Below are 19,086 nucleotides of genomic sequence, written 5' to 3'. Positions count from 1 at the left end.
CCCTTTAAGGCTTGCCCCGCCCCCCAGGCCGCGCGCCGGCGCTCGCCCCTCCCGCAGGCGCTGGCGGCCGCTCGGTACCGAGGCCGCGGCGCTCGCCATGGCCGCCCGCCCCCCGCTGCCGCCCCGCGCCCGCCGCCCCCGCCGCCCCCCGCCGCCGCCTCCCGCTGCCGCCGTGCTGCTCGCCCTGCTCCTGGCCGGGGCTCTCGGCGGAGCCCACGGTGAGTGGCGGCCCCCGGGCCCGGCCCGCACCGGGCACAACATGGCGGCGCGCCGCCCCGCCCCCGCCCGGCGCCGTGAGGAGAACCGGGGGATGGGGGGGGGATCGTGAGGAGAACCGGGGGGGGGAATCGTGAGGAGAACCGGGGGGTGGCGGGAGGGGATCGTGAGGAGAACCGGGGGGGGGAATCGTGAGGAGAACCGGGGGGGGGATCGTGAGGAGAACCGGGGATCGATGAGGGGAATCGAGGGGGGGAGGCGATGCGGGGGGCTGAGGGAAGCGGGGGAGGGGGGGGTGTCGGGGTGGGCCCGGGGGGGCTGAGGCCGCCGGTGAGGTTTTAGGGGGGATCGGGGCGGGGGGAAGGGGGTGCCCCCGAGGGGGTGGGGGTGCGGCAGGCGGCCCTGGGGGGGGCTGTGGGCAGGGGGAGCCGCGGGGCAGGGGAGGGTGTTTCGGGGTGGGGGGGATCCGCGGGTGGGGGGTTCCTGGGAGGTGGGGTGGTCTCTGAGGCGTCGGGGGCTCGTGTAGGGTTGGGCAGCACCGAGCCCCCGGGGCGGGGGCTGCTCCGAGGGGGCACACGGTCGCCTTGGCTTTGGCTGGGAAGAGAACCGGGAGCGTTCCGGCCTGTCTTGAGGAGATACCGACGGGAACCGAGATGTGTGGGCTTTTCCCGGAGTGAGGAAGAACTGGGGGGTGGGGGGGTGTCTGTGTGTGTTGGGGGCCTGGATGTGTGGGTCACCCGGGGTGTCGTGTGGGGCTGGGAGCACGGATCAGCCCCGGGTGGGAAGTGCCACCATGTTGTTGCTGAACCTTGGTCCGACCTCAGGAGTTTGTGGCCTCTTCCCGTCCTTGACCTGTGGACCCGGCCGAGGGGTCTTCGGCAGCCACCCGTGCACCAGGGGTTGCAGCGTGTGCCTCTTGGAATCAGTGGTTTGGGTTTTTTTAAAGAAACCTTTCTAAAACGCTGTGCCTCTGGATTGTAACAACTGTAAATATTTGTTTGGAGGGAGGTGAGGGAAAACTCTTTGTTTGGGTTGTTTGTTCTGTGGCATCCTTTTTCATTACCTGAGAGGGTACAAGCCCTGGGGGAAGAGCGAGAGGTATCAGCTCACTTTTAAAGAGATTGGCCCTTTTCCCCAGAGCTGGATGGGCCTGAAGCATCTCTGAGCATCTGTTGATGGGGACAGAGGACAGGCCGGTGGCAGTGGCCTTTCCACCATCCGAGGCTTCTCGGCACGGTCCGTCTTGCTGTGGCTATCGGGGGCGATCGCTGCTTGTGTAACGCAGGTACCTGTTCCAACAGGAACCACGCTGAAACATTCTTCTCCTCCTCCCCAATCCTCTCGCCGTTCATGTTATGTATTACCAACCGCCTGTCAGATGGTAATAACTTTGTGCGTGCAGATCTGGACTTGTTAGCTACAGAAAATGGCTTTAAACCCCACTAGGGCGGTAGGTTAGGGGTGTATTTGTGAGTCCTGTTGAATCCGGCAATACAAACGTGCTTTAGGGGAGAGTGTCTGGGCTTTGTTTTAACCTGAAGTAAAATCCAGCCTTAGGAAGGTGTTTCAGCTTTTCTGTGACAAGTGGCAAAGCAGGACCTAATGAGACTCATAGCACATCTGCTCTCAGACTTTCACTTTGCGTTGTAGCATTTTATTACAGCTAGTGTTTATTAAAAAAACAATAAATAAACAGGAAAGGGCCAATTGACTGTGCGGATCTCCTGGAAACTCGGCTGACTATCAGTGCCTTTGATACTGGGCTCTGCATGGCTGGCTATTGTTTCCGCTCTGTACGCGCTGTACGTTTTTGTTTGTGCTGTCCGGTAAAAGGTGTGAGCTCAGCCTGGCTTCAAAGGTATGAGGGAGCTGCGTTTGTGGAGCTGGGAGCAGGGTGGCAGGGAACAGGGACTTGAACCCGGTGAATAGTTTGCTGCTTGAGCAGCCATGATGCACGCTCGGCGTGCCTCCTCAGCCAGCCAGGGCTGCCCTTACAATTGTGCTTTATACCAGAGATCTTAACAGCTGCTTATTTCAGGGTAGGCTGGAAAATCATCCTAATTTCTGCAGTGCTTGGGAGCTGTGAACCTCTGTGTGCGTCGGTAAATAGAGTAGAAAACAACCCCCCCACACTCCTTCCTTTAAAAAAAAAGGAAAAGGGAAGGAAAAAAAAAAAGGTGCCTCTACAGCGATGGTTACAGGGCGGTTGTAGGTAGGCTTTGTTTGCGTGCTTGAAATAAAGCAAAAGAATACCATGGGGAGCAGTCTTGGGCCAACAGATTTTATTATTAACACCTGCTTAAAATACTTACCCGGTTAAATCAGGCAAACTCCGCGTGGTCCATAAGTTATATCTTACAACTTTCCAAGAAAGACTTCTCTAACTGGAAATTAAAAACAGTGTCCAACAAGCATTCTTGAACTCCTTCAGCTCCTTGGCCAGACAGCTTGGATTTTTTTTCCCTGGGTACGCTGTCCGCTGCCAGTAGTGGATGCGCCGGAAATCGCTATTGCGAAAGTAGTGAAGTAAAACGTCAATTCTCTTAACAGCAGGCAAAGTTCACTGGGTGTTGACCAGTGGAAATATGTTCTCCACCGCACAGCCAGCGCGGTTATCTGAGCAGACCAAGGAGGAATTGCTTGTCTCGAGGGAGGAAAGCTGCGATGGTATTACAGGGATGAAACGTTCGCTGGTGCTGAGCTTGTAGAGTCGTGTGTGAGCGACTATGGGGTGGGAGACCTCTTTTGTCCTCGTTATTTCAGCCACTGGCTTTCCAGCCTCCCTTCTCATTGATTGTGGACCCATATATTTCTTTTTTCGTCAGAAAAGCAGACTTCACTGTGCGTTAAAGCCCCTCGACAAAGGCTTGGTTTTCTAGTGCTTGCTGCTTTCTGCGGGCTTTGTGGAAGTAACCTGCGGGCTGCTGGATGTCGGAATATAGGCTACGCATTAAACAACTTGGTGTTCCGGAAAGCATGTGCCGATTGCCCGAGAACGCACAGCGTCGGATTTAAGTCTTGAAAACCACCAGTAACGACCCATGTATCTGCCTTGCCATGCGGCTGGTTTGCCGGATTTTCTTCCACAGTATTGGTATGGTATGGGTGGCTCCTAAACTGGTTTCCTAACAAGTTAAAACACAAAATAGGTGTCAGACCTGGAGAGGGAGTTCAGAGCCATATGTCTGTTTTCTGACTTGAAGAGCAACAGCAGCAGAAATGTCAAGGCTTCTTCTAATTAACCTATTAATGATGAGACTCCTGTCAATTTGCTTATTTAAAATTCATTTGGAAGCTCTCCTTTTGTGTTGCTTGAGTAGATGCAGGGAAAGTTCTTTGCTTTAAAGGTGAAAGCACATTCTTCCTGCCCTTTTTTTTTTTTTTTTTTTTTCATTTAGTATATGTTTTCTAGTCAGCCATGATGTGTTCATGTCAGGCTCAACCTGTGCCAGGGGACTGCAGCCAGCTTGAAAAAGTTGGGACTCTTGTTTCCAACTTTAAATATCCTAGTATAATTTTTAGTTTCTGGATGACTTGCGTGAAAGCGCTTTTTTCATGGTACTTTGCAGCTAATTTTAACTCTGTTAGATTTAGCAGCAGTGGGTCAGTAGATTTCATAAGCACCAGCAAGGAGCAAAAGAGACGTTGAGATCCGAAAGTAGGAGGAGAAGTTGATGGGCCAGCAAAACGTGGGAAAGATATTCGAGGTGGTGGCACTGTATCTACAGAAGAGCAGATCTGTACTCATTTCTTCAGCTCCTTTTTGTAAGAAAACAGGGACAGTGCGAGCATCCAGAAGTGGCCTTGCACGTGATTTTGGAGGCTGTGGGTGTAGGTGAGCTGGCTCTGGGGCTTGGAGAAGATACTGGTGCGCTGTACGAGGCGGGCGTATCCCAGAGAGGGCTGTCGGGATCCCAGTTGTTGACCCCAGGCAGCAGAAGAATCGAGGTGAATATAATGGAAAGTAAATCTTTGTTTGCTTTTAAAGTCTTCATTGGATGGCTTTTTGAAAATGAAGCCCTGGTTGTTTTCTTGAAGCGCCGTTCTTGGGGTGGCACGGTTGAGCGAGGGACTCTTGGAACAGACCTCTGCTCCCTTGCCACAAGGGAATGGATTTTATTCCTAGCCTGCTCTTGGGCAAAACACTCTGTGATAAAGGTTATTCTTTCTTTATTTCAGCACAGCATATAGTGAAACACTGAAAGGTATTTCTTTCTTCCAAGCATGTTTACACATGTCCCTCTTCATTATAATAGCATCTAAAGAAACAGCAGAGGTACAAACCCAATTGTTTTCCATTTCTCTTGCTAACATTATGCTGCAGCAGCATTAAAACATCACTACCAGATTGGGTCTCATTAAGTTAGGTGCTGTACAGAGACATAATAAATTGCAGCTCCTGTTCCAGAGCCTTATAAAGGCTCAGAAGTCAGGGGAATCATTGTTCTTCCAGCCTCGATTCAAACTGTTGAAAAAGAACAGCAGCTTACAATCTCTGCAAAAATCTGTTTATCTGGTAAATACGTGGGTGGTTATTGGCAATTTTACCAATGATCATCTTCAGGTTAATTATCTTAATACATCTTGATCAGGTAGTGTTTTGCCCTGAGAAAATGTCATCTTGCATAGCACCGCTTCAGGAGATTTTGGAAAATGTATTTCAAGAGGTGGTTAACACCATTACATTAGATTTTGCTGTGAAACTTTCCCCTGTCTAGCTGCATAGACATCTTGACACATGCAATCCTGTGCGAGAATAAATATGTGCAAAATGAGCTCAGATAGTTGCTGGGGAAGAAAAAAAAAAATGAAATGTTCTTTGACTGTCAGAGCTTAATATTTTGGTTTCCCTGGAGCCTAGAGCTCTAATCCAGGGACCCCCGCCTGTTTGTTTGGATTCATTTTGTAAATACGCGTCACCTTTAATGGGGGAATTTGGTACAAGAGGGCCTTCCCTTGTTTTCCTCTCTGCTGTAGCTAATGCAAAGGGATACTAACACCTCCATGCCCCAGGTTCCTGCCGGGAGCCATCCTGCTGCTGCCCGTAACCAAGCCGTGAGCCTTGCTGGGTGCCTCGCAGGGAGCAGAAGCACCTCTTGGGCTCAGAGCGGTTGCTCGGAGGAGTATCTGGCCCAGCAGCCGAGCCCTGGGCTGCGTTAGGCGAGGATCAGGGAGAGTTTGTCTTTTTGGCAGTGCCGACTGACCGCTCCGGTTTTTAGGAAGAGCGGTGAGGACCGGCACCGGGCTGGCTCGCTCCTGCAACTGATGTCACGACCGCCTGCGCTCTGCCTTGGATTAAGTCGCAGTGAGGGTTTGCTTCAACGTAAATACCAACCTGATCCATCTCTTGAGTGAGAACAAAGCTTTCATTCTGAGGATCTGCAGCTTAGTGCTAGGCTTGTTTAAACAGCTTCTTTAAAGGGTTGGGTTTGTCTCAGAGCAGAATGTCAGAAAGAGTGTGCGGAGCAGATAGAGCAGATTCTGCTGCCAACTTCTGTAGCACCTTCCATGCAGACTCATCCCCAGGCGTTCTGCGAGAGGGCAACTCGTGAACTGCTCTTTTGTTTTCCTTTGCCCCATCTATTTTCCTCAGCCCAGTCACTTTCTTTTATTAAGTAGATTATATGTTTTGTTCCACAGGAGCTTTTCTTCCTGCATAAAAAGAATGCTGTTTGGCATGAAAAATGCTTTTATTCACTCCTGTCTCCTTTTGCTTCGCCCGGGCGTCCCTGGCTGTTCTCAGGAGCAACCGAGAGATGCCTGGCGAGGGGCTCTGTGTACCTGTCCATTTTCTGACCCCCACCCAAGGGGAAAACAACAGTTACTTTTTCCTGGCTTCTGGTGTTACTGATACAAGAAGAATTTTCCCTTCTGGTTAATCAAACTTGAAATGCTGGACTCGTAATTCTCCTCTCTGCTGGAAGCTGCCCGGTTCCCGACGAGCCCGGGTGCAGACAGGCCTTTCCTCCCTGGCACAGCCGGTGCCTGCGGGAGCAGGGCCCTTCTTGCTGCAATGCTGGCAGTAGGTGAGGGTTAGGGAGGAGCACGGCTGTAGTGATGGTGGATGTGTATCCTGGGCTTTTTCATTTAAAAACAAACAAACAAAAGAGTCAACTCATGGCAGCACGAGGGAGGCTGGAGCTGGACTCCAGCTTCTACCCACGGATCTGACCATCTTTTCCAAAATCTCCGGCAGCCTGGAGGTTATGGATTGGAGTATCTAGAAAGTCCCTTGAGGGTCTCTCGTGAAAGGAGTAGCAGAAGTACATCCATGTGCTGAAGGCTTAGTTTTCTTTGTTCATGCAGCTCTCCTTACCATAGGGGTTTTGGCCATGCCAAACGTAAGAATTGCTCTTGAAAAAGAGCAGTTGTCTCCAAGGGGGAACGTATCAGCTGACATCACCAGGAGGTGAAATGAGGCCGTGCTCTGTGGGGCATGCCCCTCCTTAGCAGGAAACTTCTGCTTTCTGCACAGAACAGATAAGGATCTTCTGACTCTGTGCCTGTACGCTGGGGCTCTGGTATCATACCTTGCAGGTAAACTGATTTCTTTTTTTTTTTTTTTTTTTTAATCCTACAAATGAAACTGAGCAGATACAACCAGCTCCTCTGCTTTCCCTCTCAAAGGGATGCTTAGTTTCAGGCCAGATACTTCAGTAAGTTTACAAAACCAGTTTTATTAGTGCATTGAAGTGTTTTGTTTACTTCTGAGCTTCTGGAAGCAAAACTGCCATAGCCGAAATCTTGGATTTGAGCTTAGAAATGAATCTAACAGGATCAAAGTTCAGTTTTGCTGTATCTAAATCAAGTTGAAAAGAGCCTGCATGGTGAAATGTGTGTGGTTTAAATGTTTTTAATTTGTACCTTGAGTTTTTGATAAAGTAATAAAGGAGATGCTTTAAAGCACTATTTCCTTTTAAGCGTACTTGAAGGTAGGAATGTGCCCTGGCTGCTCTTCCCTTTCTCATGTTTTCATAAAAACTCCATTATAACCAACTTTTGTTCCCCCAAGTGTGCATATTTTTCAGAATCGTCTTTTCTGTGCACTGCTGACCACTGGAAAACACTGCACTTGGAGCTGTTTGTCAAGTTGAACATTAGTGGTTGTTTTTTTCCCTTTCGTTATAAAGTTTCCCCTTAAAAGCCATGTAATCCATGCGTATGGTGCTCTCAATATGATTCAGTCTCGGAGTCTTCCCTGTCCATTTTCTATTTTATGTCCCTTTTCCTTGGCCTGTGCTAAGCACATAGTAAGTAGTAAGCTACGTTTGCTCACGGTGCTTTTTAAAGATGTCTCACTTAACAGCTTTTCTGTGTTTTACTGGCTGTTTGGTGCTTCTGCAGTTTTAATCTGTTGGTTCAAAACTCACCAGCATCTGCGCTTAGCCTGTCTGAAATACTGCAGCCCACCTTGGAGCTGTTAAGCAGCTCACAGCAACAGCTAGGAAGCGAAGAGCACAGTGTCCAGAGAGAATTAAGTGAGTAGTAATGCAATTAGCCTAACTGATTTTCCTAGGACACTGGAGATAAGGGATAATGGGTGTCTTCCTCCTAAACAAACCCTGAAGTTGAGCAGGACCTGCTTGTTTTTCGTTAAGCTCAAGGTGACATGCCCCCAGCAGCATAACTCCGCTGCACTTTGGACCGTGTGCTGGCTGGGAGCAAGAGGCTCTTCCAGCGCCGTGAATATCCTTGAAGGCTGATGCTCCTTCAGTCTGCTGGTTGCCAGAGATGGTATGACTGAGGGCTCAGCGTTTCCCTTGCCCGCGGGAAGGTGGCGGACACACGCACGCAGGTGTTGACAGTGACTTTCGTTTGTGTCTTTAAACCGAAAGGGTAGAGGCAGATGTGGAGGATTTAGCTGTCGGACTGGGGAGAGTTAACTGTGGCACTTGTATCTTTTAAAACACTTCTTCAAACTCTCTCTACCTGTAAGACCATTTCTGCAGCGGGTAAGTACATGTTTCTGAATCCCTCCGGGGAGGCTGAAAGATCTGATGAAAGCTGAAGAAAATACTGCGCGCTGCTAAACAAGCCCCACCCTTCTTCTTGACATTGTTGTATTCGCTCTTTGTTCCCAAGGATGGCGATGCCTGGGGATTTGCTTACAGTTTTTCAGCCAGCTTGAGAAAAGCACAATGACAGCTGGGAGGCGGAAAAATGTGGGAATCTGCCTTGGAGTTTCTCCTTCGCTCTTTACCCAAATAATCTTCATGTAGAGCAGGCAAAAAGCCAGGAATTTATTTGACCCAAGGTAGTGTCTCGGATCAGGAAAGCAGTTACTAAATAAGTGACTGATCTGGTTGAGTGCAGCATGCTTGGCTTGTGTAGTTGCTTTGAATTGGTTTTGTTTTGGCATCTGCCAACTGCTTCTTGTCTCCCGTGAGCTGGGGTGGTCATCCCTCGCTGACCCATGATGGGCAGCTCGTCTTTGGTGTAACTGAGGAAGCCTGGACAGCGAGTTTGGGTAAAATCGTGTCTGTCTGTTTGAGTAGTTGTTTTCAATTTGAGTTCAGACCCTAGATTGGGTTGGGAGTGGATCTCGGTAAAACCTAGCCTAGTTTGCAGGGATGGCTTGGGTCATCCCTGTTAGCGGTTGCAGCAGGGGCAGGAAGAAGGGCTGTGTGGACAGTCATCTTCTGGAAAGGCTCCTCTATTTCAGCACTGTATTTTGTGTTTAAATTGGGCTCTTGCAGGTCTGAAGTACCGAGTGTGACTTGTTCTGTTCCTAAAATCTAATTCCTGAGCCTGAGAATGGCCCGTTCCCTCTGAAATGGGAAATTGAAAGAAGAAAGTTTTCTCTAGTTTGAGCATTTGGTCTCGGGTGGGTTTTAAGGAGGTGGTCGTGTTCTGATTTCTGCAGCTTTGACATGTCTGTGCTCCGACTGCAAACAAGCAAACTCCACATGTGAAACGGACGGTGCGTGCATGGTCTCAGTCTTCAACCTGGATGGTGTTAAACATCACGTTCGGACCTGCATTCCTGAAGCAAAATTGATTCCTGCTGGGAAACCCTTCTATTGTCTGAGTTCAGAAGATCTGCGTAATACTCACTGCTGCTACTCTGATTTTTGCAACAAAATTGATTTAATGGTTCCCAGTGGTGAGTAGAGAGCTAAATAAATGGTCTGTTTGAAGTGGGGAGGAGAGAAGCTGTCTGTTTGGGATTGGGAATAAGGAGTTCTTGGCCTTGGTTTCACTCTTCCCTTAGGTTGTTGTGTGAATTTGAGCACTAGGTTTATTTCCTTGATCTGTAAAGTGGAAATAATAACAAACTACTTCAAATTAAAATGTGAAGTTGCTTGAACTCCCCTGTGGCCGACAAAATGTCACCAGATGATGAGGTTGTACTTTAGGGCAGGAGAAGCTTCCAAAGTTTGGAGTTTTTTTCTCCACCTGCACTCAGTAGCTCTGTACTATGAGACTCCTCTCACCTTATCAGCCCTGCTGCTGGTATCCTGAAAGCAGCAGCAGCAATGTTCACCTGCAGCTAAACATAAGCTTCTGCTGCATGAGTGATCCGGCAAAGCCCCGAGCTCCAGCTTCACCCACGGTTCCATAAATTCCCTTAGATAGAGGGGAGGAAAATCATTGCTAATGAGGCAAGGGTCTTCGTTAGCCAGTACCTACGGGTGGGGCAGGTGGGTGAGCTTCAGAGCAGTGACAACGGTGACCCCACCGCAGGGGCCCAGGGGGTTCCTCACCGTTCTGCCCTGCACCGAGACACGGAGGTCTGGGCCTCGGGGATTATTACAAAATTACTGTTAATAAAAATATATATGTAATTTTATTTTTGGGCAGCCTGGTCTAGTGGAGGGTGTCCTTGCCAATGGCAGGGGGGGTTGGAACTAGATGATCTTTGAGGTCCCTTCCAACCCAAACCGTTCTATGATTCTGTGATCTCTGTGCCTGCAGTGGTCTGAGGACGATGCATGTTCCCTGGGCACAGCTTGGATCCCTTTTCTGGCACTGAGTTGTGCTTTAGCCTGCCTTTTATCAGATAGGGTTTCTTTCCTTCTCCTAGGACTGCACATCTTTTCAGTGATGAGCCATCAATATGGGAACATTGCAGCAGCTTCAGAGTAAAGTGTGTGGGGTGGAGGGGTGCCCAAATTCCGAATTCATGAAGAGGAAGCAGCCCTGCCTTTGAGTGAGGGTGTGGGAAATGTCTGCTTCTTTCTAATTCCTGGGACAGAAAGGGCATGCCGTACTTCCTCATACCTCATTACTCTCTGTTTTGGGCTGTTATTTAGTGGGTCATATGAAGACTGCAGTATCCATGTTCCTTGGGGGCAGTGGGAAAGTTTTATCTGTTCTCAGAAAAACAAATAATTGTTGTCTTCAGGTACGAGTCTTCACTGATTGTTGCAGGGGGAAGGGGAAAGCAGAAGAGATTAATCCTTATGACTGGTGGTTTTTTCTCCCTCTTGGAGAGTTCAAGTGGAAGGTAAAATGCAGGCCGTTCTAGCAAATTCAGCCCAGAACAGGCTCCTGTCCTCTTTTAAATAGCAAGTGCCATAATCCCTGATTCCACAATTGATGTACCATCCTCTTTCGGGGGTTTTAGCCGTAGTTTGCCAGCCTGATGACTTGATCAGTCCTGTGTTAACACTGTTATTTGATGTGTCCTCTACCATCCTGGAACAGCAGGCTAAAATTGTCTAGACTCTGAGAGGATAATTAAAACACAAGAAGAAAGTCCTTAAAAAATGCTTGTGAAGGAGTGATAATTTTCTAAAAGTGTCTGTTTTTTCTTGTCCCTTTCCTCTCAAGGACACCTGAAAGATAACGAACCCCCATCGAGCTGGGGTCCTGTGGAGCTGGTGGCGGTGATTGCCGGACCTGTCTTCCTTGTGTTTGTTGTCATGATCATAGTAGTCTTTGTTTTTCATCACCACCAACGAGTCTATCACAACCGTCAGCGGCTGGACATGGAAGACCCCTCTTGTGAAATGTGCCTGTCGAAGGATAAGACCTTGCAAGATCTAGTCTACGATCTCTCCACCTCTGGCTCTGGCTCAGGTATTAAGATATGACTGGAAATGACGAATGAGGTCTTGTAATTGTAATGCAGTAGTCTGTTCTGGGCTCTGGGTTGCCACAGCTTTGCACGGCTGTGAGGCTGTTTGCCTCGTCAGGCTGTTGCCTCGTCGAGCTGTTCACGTTGCCCTGTCATGAGTAATGTAGAGGGTGTGTTTTAAATTCAGTCATGCAGTACATGCTGTAGTAGCCACGGCCCCGAGTCAGTGTTCAGTGCCTAGGCGAGGTGAGAGCAATAGCTCAACTCCTCCTTAACTGCTTACATGTAAAAAGAGTTTTGTGTAGCTTCCCTCCTTTTCTGCGAGAGGATAACTCCAACGGCTGCATCTATTTCAAATTTAGCCTTGGAACTGGATTTGGGTTGGAAACAGACATTAGCTGCTAACCTGTGGGGTGTTGGCTGTCAAAGGAGGATGCAGGATGTCACCTGCATCAAAGCTGGCAGGAAAATGGGAAGGATCCCAGCAGCTGAAAATTTTACAGTATGCAAATACTGCATTTACACAGCCCATTTCATCCCAAAGAATCCTTGGGTCAGTGTTCACTTCTGTAGCACTTGAAAGAAATCATCCACAGAATAGATAGGGAAGTCATTGTTTTATTCATAACTATGAAAGCAGTTAGGGTAAAACAGGAAAAAAAAAAAAAAAAAAAAAAAAAAACGAAAAAAAACCCCCGAATTTTGCAGCAGATGGAAACTGTAGGATAATCCACAGAGGCGGAGAATGTAACAACCTGGTATTTGACCAGGGAATAAACCTTCAGCATCACATCTGTTATATGCATAATGTTTCGGGATCTCTTCTGTACATGCTCTCAGCAGGTGAGCTCCGTAGTTTGTAAACTAAGAGGTGGTGGCTATGTTAGGACTCCTTTCTTAAGAGAAATTCTGGGGGTTTTCTGCTTTTGAGCAGAGTCTGTCTTCAGCAAGTTCCATTCTTTGCATATTTGGGTTAAAGTTACTTTGATCTGCCGTAAAGCAGAAGTTCCCCAACCGCTCTGCGCCCGATCGTTGGCAGTTTGCAAGCTACTTCAAAGTGATACACAGATGCTGCCCAAGCAGCCAAACGGCACGTCCTACGCAGGAGCTACCACCGTTTGCTGGCTTGGGTCTTGCTTAGGCTGCTGGTTGTTACCAAATGTAGAACCTTCTAGGTCTGATGGTGCTCTACTTCACGCTCTGGAGCTTCAGGAGTTTCTTTTGCTGCAACATGCATTCATTCCTCCAATTTCTTGTCTGTAGGTTTGCCGCTTTTTGTCCAACGGACTGTGGCTCGGACGATTGTCCTTCAGGAGATCATTGGTAAAGGCCGCTTCGGGGAAGTGTGGCGTGGCAGGTGGCGTGGAGGTGACGTAGCTGTAAAAATCTTCTCTTCGCGCGAGGAGCGTTCCTGGTTTAGGGAAGCAGAAATATATCAAACTGTTATGCTGCGACATGAGAACATCCTGGGATTTATTGCTGCGGATAACAAAGGTAAAAAGTGCCTCGGTCCTGAGAGCAGAGACTTCACCAGCATGCAGTATGCTCTTGGGAGTTGCATTTCTTCACTTGGATTTACAGTTAAATGGTTAAAGAAAACTGTCAGCATGCTTTTCAAATAGCTACGTATTTGAATGTTTCTTGCCAAAAGATGGCAAAATTACTGCTGCTGTTGAAAGGCGCGATGGTGCATTAGCTGTACCTTACAAAGTCGTGTTTCATCTTAAAGTCCTTTACCTTATTTGCCCCCATGTTGGCTGTTGAGCAGCTCTCCCCTGTACCAAACAGGGTGCAAAATGCTCGATGGTTGTGTGCGGTCCCTGCGTTGCACCCGTCTGAGCACAGTCTCTTTCCTGCTGCAGATAATGGAACGTGGACTCAGCTGTGGCTCGTCTCCGATTACCACGAGCACGGATCTCTCTTTGACTACCTTAATCGATACACAGTGACTATCGAGGGGATGATCAAGCTCGCCCTGTCTGCTGCTAGCGGGCTGGCCCACCTACACATGGAGATTGTGGGTACTCAGGGTAAGAGCAAGGTTTGAAAAGATTCTGGAAGTTCTCGACGGGAGAATAAAGCAGCATTGAGGAGGGGGAATGATGTGCTGCACAGAAAACACTGGCAGAGTCAGCCCGGATTGGTCTGGTCAGTATTGACTAGAAATAGACTGATTGCTTTGGCTGGCTGCAAAGTGGGTTAGCCTTACGCTGGCTCCTGGGAGTTATATCAGCATTTCACATCCCCATCCTAAAACTGGTGCTGCTTGGGTGGGATGTTAGCGCAGGCAGCAGCAGAATTCTAAACTCCTTATGTCCACATCAACGCATCTGATGCCTGGGACGGCGGAGTTCACGTCCCTCTTGAGGCCTCTGGATGCTACTGCATCGGCAGTGCCTCTGAAGCACGAGCGGAGCTGTGCATACCGTAGGCTGTCAGCACTGCTCTGTTCTTCAGCGCTGAAGCGTATCCAAACAGGAAAATGTGTTGCAACACTGAGAATTTAACTAACGCCCTGAAATCCGGTACTGCCTCTGCGCCAGTTTGACTAACAGATTTCACCAGACCTTGACCCCTGCTTCTTTTTATTTTTCTCTGTTAGGAAAGCCCGGGATTGCTCACAGAGACTTGAAATCCAAGAACATCTTGGTGAAGAAGAATGGCACGTGTGCCATTGCTGACCTTGGTCTGGCCGTCCGGCATGATTCGGTTACGGATACGATTGATATTGCACCAAATCAAAGGGTTGGAACCAAACGGTAGGAGAACGGTGTTCTCGGCCAGCCTTCGAAGGCATTGGAGTGTGACTAGCAAATGCCTGAGCTGCTGTTTGAGCACTGGTGAAATTCTTTCTTAAGCATTTCCAAGCGTCTCGCAGCGTGTCAGCATTGGATTGGGGTTGAAGGAACATCAGCACCTTTGTCTCCAGGTGCCGTCAAGCTGAGGGGCGTAGGCCAGCTACGTAAACTCGGCACCAGGGAGCTCGTATAATACTTGACAACAAGCTTGGCATTCTCAGAAGCCTTTTGGGGCCTCCTGTCTGGAGCCTGATGTGCTTTTGGATGTTTTTACCTCTTTCCCAACTTGCTATTCTTTTTGAGTTATTTTGTTCACTCTATTATTAGACTGTGGGGCCCAGTTCTGTTCTGATTAGGGCTGTGCAGAGCAGATTTTTGTCTGCTGGGAAGTGCTGGATGGGAAAACTTGCCATTTACTGTCTTCTGGAGAATCCCCTCTCAAAATTAATGTGCTGTTCCTCTTCTGTTCTCCAGATACATGGCCCCTGAAGTCTTGGATGAAACCATTAACATGAAGCATTTTGATTCATTTAAATGTGCTGATATCTATGCCTTGGGCTTGGTCTACTGGGAGATTGCTCGAAGGTGCAATGCAGGAGGTAATACTCTCCGTGTGCCTGTGCCGTCGGCGTGGCTTGCTCCTGCGTTTCCCAGCGTTGGTGTTTCTGTTGATCAGGTGTTGGTCAGGTTTGGGGGACCCTGGAGAACAGGGCTGCGGGAAGATACGTCCATGTGTGTTGCTACTGAGGGAGTTAACGGAGGTGACCCGCGGCTGCTGCTAAGACTGGCCCGTGTAGGGAAGTGGGGATTAATGCTCTGACTGGGGCTGATGTTCCTTTGGATGGGTTTTAAGGAAGTGGTGGTGCCGATTTGGTGGGCGACTTTCTTCCCCCCGAATAAGTATAAATGAGTGTCTTGGCGCATCCAGCTGCAGGCAGGAGCGCAGCACCGTGGTGCGTGTGACAGTCCTTCTGCCTTCAGCTCGGTTGAGATTTGATGACCCTGCCTCTGCTGGGAGGTGTTGATTGCAGCACGCTGACTCTGTTCCAGTCTGGGCAGCTGCATTTTATTTCCTTGGATTTTTCTTGTGAACTCAAATCCCAGATTTTTCATTTCTGTTCTAAATGACTGCAAAGTGTTGACGCATCTCAGCAATGAGTCATGTAATCCAAACCAGTATCAGTCTGCCTTCGGTGAGCACTGTGGCGGTGATCCGTTCTCCCAGGAACTGCATTTCCCCTTCTCTGCCTTCCAGGTATCCACGAAGAGTATCAACTTCCGTACTACGACCTCGTACCCTCCGATCCTTCTATTGAGGAGATGCGGAAGGTCGTATGCGATCAGAAATTAAGGCCTAATATCCCGAACTGGTGGCAAAGCTACGAGGTAAGGTCTGCTTTCATCTTCACATCCCCTTCCCCCTCGATAAGGTGAGTAAAGAGTAAGTACCGTAAGCTGAGCTCCAGTTTTAGGAGGTTGTGGAGGGCTGTGTGGTCGTCCAGCCAGGCAGCAGGAGCCTGGTAAAGACCGAGGTGGTGTCAGGGGAGAGGAGAGCACTGACGTCTGCCATCGTTTCTTGCCTAGGCACTACGGGTGATGGGTAAGATGATGCGAGAGTGCTGGTACGCCAACGGAGCGGCTCGACTCACCGCCCTCCGCATTAAGAAAACCCTCTCACAGCTCAGTGTCCAGGAAGATGTGAAAATCTAGGCTCTGAGCCCCAGCAGGAGGAAACTGCACAAAAGCTGCCATGCTAGAGTAGACGTGTGATGGAGGCCTACCTCGTGTTTCTGCCCAATCTACTGCTACCAACCAGACAGCGTGACCTACAGGCTGCTAGGTGGGGTGATGGAGCCTATTGAATTGCTCTCTTCCCTGCTTGGGTATGAAACAATCAGAAACCTTTTAACGATCACCTCCTGACAGCGTGAAGACTTGAGAGGGACTTAACCTGAGGGATCTCAGCCATGATCATAACTCTTGTTTCTTTAATGGAAATCCCTGTAAAGTTCAGTGTGCGCGGCGCACCCGTTGGCAGTGTTTGAGGCCGGGGTGCTACGTGCTGGGAGTGGGAAGGGAAAGGGAAGGTTTTCTTGCCGTACTCTGAGGATTTTTCCAGGGACTGGCACGTTAATGCAGAAAAAGCATTTGCTAAACAAATGGTGCTCCCTTCTGAGAGGCTGAGCCTGAACAGTTTTTCAGCTTCACGAAACCATTTCCCTCCTTTTTCTTAAGCTTGAAAAAATTCTGAGTCGAAAACAGAAATCTGACTGGCTGTCAGTGTGCGCAATGGTGTATGCATGCGCGGGATGCGCGTGTCCCCTGTGCCTGTTCATCTCCTTCCGTAGACGTGCAGTGTCTGCCCGTAGGGTGGCTCATCTCTGTTCGTGCTTTCTGTGCATGTGCAAATCTAGAGTGTCCCTTTTTTTGAGCTGTGCGCGCTGGTGCTCTCCTTGTTGAGTAGTGAGCATTGTCTAGCTTGGACAGGCTGCTTAAAACCAGATCCTTAGCTCTCCGATGGGTGCTGTGGCCTTGCTGTCCGTACGCCGGCTGCGGGAACGTCCCATCAGGTTGCCTCACTGCCACCCCCTCCCTTTTTTAAGACAAAACAAATGAGGAACTGACTTCACCCCTGGAATCCAGGTCATTTGGGTTTTTTTTGTCTTGAGCCCCTGGGGTTTGTAATTCTTGGTAGGGTAGAAGGAGAGACCTGGAGAGGGGAGAGACACCACGGAGCTGAGATGCATGTCGGAGGTAGAGCAGGCACTGCGCCCGGCTGGAAGGAGACCAGGCCGTGGGGAGATGCAGGAGACCCTTCTCATAGGAACGCAATTCCCGAGTCCACCACCCAGGCACCCTCGCCAGCGTGCTCGGCAGCGTGGGGCAGACTTCCCGGGGCCTGAGCTGCTGGGGTTCGGGTGCCTGGGTGTGCTCTGCACCCCCCGAGGGGCACTCGGTGCTTGGCAGGATCGGACGGTGGGGTGCGGGTTTGGAAATCGATGCCCATCTTTTTAATATACATATATAAATATCTCATAATCTGGAAGTGGCTGTGTATAACTTGTGGGGTGGGGGGAACTGCATGAATTTTCTTTTGATTAAATGCCGAATCAGGGTGAAGTAGAGTTGGTTTGACCGTTGTCTAGAGCTGGGCCTAGCAAAAATGGAAGTGGCCGAGGGCCGAGTCTGTCGTGCTGATTGCAGCAGTAAAGGCAATCTGGGAAGTGCCGGTTGTTTGGTGGTTAGGTCGGTATCTACGATAGATAACTCTGAAGCCATAACTTTTAACTGGAGTGGTTTTGATTATTTTTTTTTATTATTATTTTATGGGAGGGTCTGGATTTTAACTTTTTTTAATATTGTTAATTCTTTATAAGAGAAGAAAAACAATCTATAATTATTACCTCTTGACCTGTTTGTTTGTAAAGAAATCACTGCAAAAAAAAAAAAAAAGAAAAAAAACCAAATGCACACAGCTCGATTTACACTGGAACTGTTTCTACTCAAACCTTGCGCCTGCTCTGTAAGGTGAGGTTTCATCTCTGCTCCGGCCACCGGGGTGAACTTTTTTTTTTTTTTTAAAAACACTCTGTTCTTGCTGTCTGTGTATCTGTCTGTGTGTCCGTCTTCCCCCAGACTCCCTATCTTGTCTGTGACTTTGTGTAAAGTGAGGAGTGCGGGTTTTTTGCATCGTGTTTGGAGCCATTTTGCATCCTCCCGTGGAGTTTGGTGGTCGGGCGGTGCGGAGCTGTGGTGGGAGGGCTGGCAGGCTTTGGTTCACGGAGCAGCGTGGAGTGTACGCTTTGTGAATGTACAGCTTCCCTCCCCTTCCCGGTTTGTTCTGACTCGTATCTCAGCCAGAGGTTACCGCGTGTCTCCAGTACCGTACGTCCCTTAACCCAAACCCTTCTGCGTTTAGAAACCGAGCTGGTGGGCACTTGACAGATCCCCTAAAGACTCTTCAGCTGCTGTAACAGGACCCTGGCGATGGCCCGGCGGGTTGGGGAGGAAGTCTTAGCGACTGTGAAATAAACTGCCATAGGAAAGCCCGTCGTGCCGGTAGGTACGTCTGCCGTGCGCTCCTCCGCGAGCACTGCGGGCTCTCGTTCCCGCGTACGAGTCTCCCGTCCCCGTTAACTGCGCAGGCTGCTTCTCGAGGACACTAAATCAGCTACGTACTTGCACTGACTCACTCACCCGCCCCTCCAACTGTAGCCACACATGCATCTGCCTCAGCGCTAAACCAAACAGCAGACAGCGGAGCGGTTTCAGACCGGATAAGTTAGAAGGGGTGAGGGCAGGACAGCAGGGTATCCCCTATAAGCAGGATTGCAGAAGAAGCCTTGTTTGTAGAGAGATGCCATCGCAAGGTGGTCAGAACCGAGGAGGATCCAAGATGGGAACGCTGATTATGTAGCATTTATCTAGCACTTTCATGCAAACACGTGCCAGGGAGGTGCAGTGCTTACTTAGCTGACTGGTAGCAAATATAGGAATCTCGGAGCCGGGCTGCAACGTGCCTGGCTCGGAGGTGGCTGCAGCAGCTGTGGCAAAAACGCCACTCTGCAGACAGTTCAGGACAAGAGACCGTCGCCGCAGCGGCTCAAAACGAGGGGAGACGTCAGATACTCGAGGGCAAATGGTGCTGGGGAGAGGCAGAGGTACGGAGCTTGTGCTTCTCGTCCGTGGCGCAGGGTTAATCAGTGGTACGCTGGCTTCAGAACAGATCTCTTGGTACTTATCTGCCCCTTTTATTTGTTTGGTTTTGTATATTTTATTAGAAATGGACTGTAAAATAGCCACTTAGACACTTTACCTCTTCAGTATGCAAATGTAAATACAATGTAATATAGGAAATCTTTTGTTTAATATAAAACAAGGCTGTCGATTTCTGCTGTACATTATTAAAAGTTTGTTTTATTCACGTGAGGTGTTGGAGTCTCTCGCGGTTTGCTGCGAAGGGTTAGCCGTGGCGTAGAGGGGTAGGAACTGAGCGGCGAGGGCTGGCAGAGCTTATAGCTCCCCAATCCCCAGAGAAGTGTCGGGGGGGGC

General features: G+C 49.3%; 1 protein-coding gene across 1 annotated transcript; it reads left to right on the top strand.

Moving 5' to 3' along the window:
• The first annotated feature begins 22 nt into the window (after positions 1 to 22).
• Positions 23 to 17,456, top strand: ACVR1B (activin A receptor type 1B). The gene is made up of 9 exons (XM_075737517.1): positions 23 to 218; positions 9,080 to 9,319; positions 10,990 to 11,238; positions 12,500 to 12,730; positions 13,099 to 13,266; positions 13,839 to 13,995; positions 14,509 to 14,633; positions 15,290 to 15,420; positions 15,619 to 17,456. The coding sequence occupies exons 1-9, from the start codon at positions 98 to 100 to the stop codon at positions 15,742 to 15,744; spliced, it is 1,548 nt and encodes a 515-aa protein (XP_075593632.1). The 5' UTR covers positions 23 to 97; the 3' UTR covers positions 15,745 to 17,456.
• Positions 17,457 to 19,086: the final 1,630 nt, after the last annotated feature.

The sequence above is a fragment of the Balearica regulorum genome, chromosome 29 (genome assembly GCF_011004875.1).
Source record: "Balearica regulorum gibbericeps isolate bBalReg1 chromosome 29, bBalReg1.pri, whole genome shotgun sequence".
NCBI classification, from domain to species: domain Eukaryota; kingdom Metazoa; phylum Chordata; class Aves; order Gruiformes; family Gruidae; genus Balearica; species Balearica regulorum.
The sequence above is the reverse complement of the archived record's forward strand: the minus strand, read 5'-3'. Positions and strand labels throughout refer to the sequence as shown.